The sequence below is a fragment of the Passer domesticus genome, chromosome 8, assembly GCF_036417665.1.
Source record: "Passer domesticus isolate bPasDom1 chromosome 8, bPasDom1.hap1, whole genome shotgun sequence".
Classification (NCBI taxonomy): Eukaryota; Metazoa; Chordata; class Aves; order Passeriformes; family Passeridae; genus Passer; species Passer domesticus.
This window is the reverse complement of record NC_087481.1, coordinates 24,441,123-24,446,151: the sequence shown is the minus strand read 5'-3', so window position 1 is coordinate 24,446,151 and position 5,029 is coordinate 24,441,123. Positions and strand designations below refer to the sequence as shown.

The 5,029-nt window shown below is 45.9% G+C and overlaps 1 protein-coding gene across 5 annotated transcripts in view; it reads right to left on the bottom strand.

Moving 5' to 3' along the window:
- TET1 (tet methylcytosine dioxygenase 1) overlaps positions 1 to 5,029 on the bottom strand; it is a 73,208-nt gene that overhangs the window by 23,990 nt on the left and 44,189 nt on the right. For all 5 annotated transcript variants that reach the window (XM_064429688.1, XM_064429687.1, XM_064429691.1 and 2 more), the window contains one exon: positions 847 to 1,055. In XM_064429688.1, the coding sequence (XP_064285758.1) occupies positions 847 to 1,055 (209 nt within the window). The remainder of the gene's footprint in view (positions 1 to 846; positions 1,056 to 5,029) is intronic.

The following is a 5,029-nucleotide window of genomic DNA, read 5'->3' as shown; positions in this document are numbered from 1 at the left end:
CTACAAAAGGAAATAGAGACATAGCAGGTCAGCTGGCAACACAGCTCTTGGGTCTGGTTTTTTTTTAGGTCAGTACTATTTTGCTATTTCTTTTATAATACAGAGCATAAGAAAGGAATTTGTAAAATTCATGGCTTAACCAGTTATTTTCTATTAAGAAAATACTCCTGTGTAGAGAGCTGGCTTTTCGTCATGAAGACAGTCTGAACTTCCCCAACACCCAAATTTGGGGCAGAAACATAAACAGTTACAGCTATATAAATACACCTATGCATTCATTTTGACTTCTCCAGTTGGGTAACATCTTCAACCAAGAAAACAGCCCTACTACTTAACATTACCCTAAATCCAATAGTTCTTCTGTTATGTGCGGCAAAACCATTAACTCCAAATTGATTTGACTTTCTGAACACAAGCATTAGATTCAGGTCCCCACGCAGCTCTCAGAGTCTGTAAAACGTGGGCTACACACGAATCAGTGCACAGGCAGCACTGCAGTTGCAACATATTCTCTAATCAATTCAACTCAATTCCTCTCAGAGGCACAGGGAGGAATATCCTAGTTTTGAGTGTTCAACCTCACCTCCACTTTACAAAGTTTCAACCCCTCTTGTTGGCAGCTCTGTTAGCACTGCTGTGTGCACAGGGCACACTGGTGGTGTTTGGGCAGCACGCCCAGAGCCAGGAGCAGCTCACGGCCTCTCCTCGCCTCAGGAATGGCACCACAACTCCCACTGAGAGCCTTTTCCCTAGGAAAGGCCGGGAGCAAGGCGTGACCCTGCAGTGACAGCTGGTTTGGGACTCTGGCTGCTCTGCCAGGAGCAGCGCAGCTCCCGGGGGACTCACTCTTCGTTGAGGGCGCAGCGGCGGCTGGTGGGACAGCCGTACTTGCGCAGGCTCTGCGTCAGCTCCTTGTACAGCGTGTCGGCCAGGAGGTGCGGGATGCCCTCCCAGGCCAGGATCAGGATCACGATCACGGCCGTCTGGCAGTGGTGCCCGGCGCGCTGACGCACCAAGCACAGCAGCTTCTCCTCGTCGCTGCTCCTCCGGATCACCTGCAAGAATCCTGGGGATTACTCTTTGCTAAGCATGGGCGCCACTCAGGAGCTGCTCTTCTCTGGGACAAACAAGGCCTGGAAAAGCAAGAAATGCTGCCCAGAGAGTGCCCATTGCAAGCAGGACTGGGACAGCAAGGCACATTCATCTCTGGTGTAGAACATGATTTTGTGTTGCTTTTTCCCTGCAGTACATATCACAGGAGAAGTAATATTTTAGGTGTTGTACACAAACAATAAAGAAGATGCATTACAAGGAAAATAACCTTTAGAAGGACAACAGATCCCCTGAGAACCTAACATTACCTTGAAAATACAACAGAAAACGTAGTGCCAAACACTCCAGAAGCAGGAATGTGAAAACACACTCCCAAAGCACACACAGGCATGTGCTAGGGCAGCTGCCATTGTTAGAGATCAGTATCTAAGATGGTTCCCACCTTGCAAAGAAAAATTGGACGAAAATGATGAAACAGACTGTGCTCCTAGTGAGGGAAGGAACGTGATTTTTCAGAACATATCCCTAGACTACCTATATTAAGTTCTTAGAGTGATGAAGCTTTTACTAACCTGTATGATACACACAGCAGTCTTATTCCAGTATAGAACAATACAGTACGTTACTGAATAAAACTGGGAAAAAATTATAGTCCTACTCCCACATATTTAGGTTTTTGCCACAATCTGAAACAGAGCTGCATTTAAGACCACCAAAAATGCATTAAATCTAGGTAAGAATAGAACATAGTCTTTGAAAACAGGTTTATTTATTCATCCACTGTGTTTTACCCAGCACAGCCTGCACCAAGCCTCCAGCAAAGGTGTCAACTTTCCAGTGTGAAGCCTCAAGACCCACAGGGTTGGCTCTCTCGAAGGCAGAAGAAGCTCCACCCTCCTCAGCCCTGTCATCCACAGGCTGGGGACCCGTGTGGCTCTCTCTGTGTGCCCAATCCCTGCACTGCAGGCCTCTGTGCCAGCTCTGCTGCAATGCACCTGCTCCAGGCATGCAGCTGCTCAGCCAGGCTTCACCCAGCACCGCTCCACCAGCAGAGCTCCTGCAGGTAACAGACAACAGCACTGGGCATGGACCAGGAAAACAGGAAGGCAACAGTTCACTTGCTCTTTCAATAGCTCCAAATATCTGAGCATTCAGGCAGATTCCCTACTGGACTGATGTCAAATTTGCTTTGCTGCCAGATGTGCTGCTGTCATTCACATGTGACCCCTTAGCCTGATCACCTCTGAATATCCAAGTCATCTGGACTTATCAAAAGCAGGACCAAAGCACACTTGCAGGTCATCTGTAAATGAAAAGGTTTGCAACAGGCGAACAGCTGGAGAGAGCATCAGTGCAGGCTGAGCAGGAAGAAGAAGCAAGCTTAAAGGTTGTGTCAAGAGATGAAGTATGGCCCTGCTAAAGTTAATCATATACTCTTACAATCAGCCTTAATGAGAATATGAGTAAATGTCTCTGATAGACCATTCCTCAAAACGAGTCTTGGTTGTGACTCCCCAGCAGTTCAGTATGTTTTATAAAGAAAGATCTTCCAATTCATTCACATTTAGGTGAGGTTTACAGAAATCTGTTCTGGCTGATACAGGTTACTCATGTCAATGTGAGTTTTACATTCCTCAGGCAGCAGTTCCTTCAAGCCAGAACTTAATTTTGTTACTCAGTGTGAAATGATGCTTTTACTTTTTAAATTTTTTTTTAAAAATATTTCTAGGCTGTAACTTCAATAGCACAGTGTGGTACAACATCAGGTTGCTCTTTTTAAGTTCTTTTATACCTTTAAACTAGAAAGAGTGCCCAGGAAAAATAACGAGTGAACACAAAGAAAATTTACTGTTTCCTTTAAATCAAGACCATACTTTTCTGGAGTTCAATGTAGCTGGAATTTGCTTCACTATGTATACAGAAGAGAATCCAATATTCTTATTGGACCCCAAAACATTTTAGAGTCCCTCACCTTTGAGGCCACAAAGGCAGTGAAGGGATTTATGAGCACTGCTGTCCCTGGAGATCAGATCAGGCACTTCTCCCACCTGGTACAGGCAAAGAGGAGCCCACCCTGCACCACAGCAGCCCCAGAGCCAGGGACAGGGCAGCCAGAGCTGGAGCTGAGCTGCTTTCCCTTGGGAACTGAGGGTTCCCTCCACATGCCACCCCTGACATCCTCACAGCAGTACTAAACTGAGTCTCTCTTGTGTAATAATAATAATAAATCTGCAGCAATGCCACACTCAATGTACAGAAGAGCAGCTTTGGGCAGGACAACTGAACTCTAGAGTGTTTTCTCAGACTGGGAACAATGCAGAAATCAGCTGGCAAACCTGATTTGCCCAAAGGTTTTTTGGTATTACTCATGATTTCTGTGATGTAGTTAGCAACAGTGATAAAGTAAATAATTTAGCACTTCAGTTTGTTTAATTTTGGTCCCTAATGAATTTAAAAGGCATGAGAAAGCAATCATTTGTTAAGTGGGGGAACTTAAAGGCTACGGTTTTTATTTTCCCATTCTAAAAACTTTCTCCTGCAATTGCTTTTCCACACAAGCTAACCATGACTGACTGACTCACACTGAAAAAATAACATAATCAACAAAACAGACTTGTAACAAGTTTGTGAAGCATTATGTAACACTTAAATGCAACAAGCAATAGCAACAGCCTCAGGTTGAGCCAGGGAAGCTTTAGGTTGGATATCAGGAACAATTTCTTCACAGAAGGGTCTTCAAGCCTTGGCACAGGCTGCCCAGGTCAATGGGGGAGTCCCTGGAGGAATTTTAATACATGCAGATGTCTTAAAAGGCGTTTAGTAATGTGGTTTAGTGGTGGAATTGTCAGTGCTGGGTTAATGATGGGACTCAGTGATCCTAGAGGGCTTTTCTAGCCTAAATGATTCTTGGAAGTATGCAGGGCCAGATCACTCCTGAGCTCACTTCAGCAAGCACTCGATGTCATCTGTGCTAAGTATGCATGGAGACTCCCACATTAACAATGAATAATCTGTTTCAGCTGCAACACAGAACTTCAGAAAAGAACAAAACAAACTTCTCCACAAAGCTCAACTGATCCCCATTGGTCCTGCCCTGCACTCAGTAACAGGGCATGAAGTAACAAGGCTGCCCACCCCTCACCTGTGTGCAAACATAACCATGGCTGGGACAAAAGGAACCACTGACATGGGACACAGCCCCTTCTACAGAGCTTCCCTGGAGCACTCACAAACCAGACACACAGTACCATTAGTATCATCCTTGTCCTCGGGTGATGCTGTATCCCCAGTCCTGTGCTGTGTTTATGCTGGCTATTATGTTCTGTGCCTTCAAGACTGGCTCTGAAGAGCGAAGCTGTTGTTTTGCTATCAGCCTGCTCACTCCCTCTGCAGTCAGTGGGCCACAGAGACAGGGGCACTACACAGGGTAGCTTTTGCTTTTTGCTCTTGCTCCTGCTCATTAGTTAGTTTAGCTAAGCAGTCCAAATTTTCCCTGGAGTTTTTTTTTTTTCCCCCCTCTCTTGGAACCACTCGAGCCTGCTCCAGACTGGGACCTGGGACACACCGAGAGTTTGCACCTTGTGGCTGCAGCTGCTATCCCCAGCAACAGAGGGAGCGACAACAGAGCCACCACTCCCAGGAAACATTTCTGAATTCCTCATCCTTTTCAGATCAGTGAAAGTGTTATCATCTGATACTGTTCATTTTGTGTGCTGGGGGTGTTTTGCCTGTTAAATAAACAGGTTCTTTTCACTTCTCTCCGAGGAATCCTTCCCGAACCGCTGCGGGGAAGGGGCCATGTGGGTTTGCTTTCTGGAGGGGCCCCCTGTGGAGGTTTTCTCCCAAATTTGCCTTAAACCACGACATCCTTGTAGGTTGCTAATTTGGGCAGGACACTTAGTTATTTTGACCATTTTTAACCCCAGTTTTGTCCATCCTTCCGTTGCTGTAGCTGTGCACCCACCAGTACCACGTT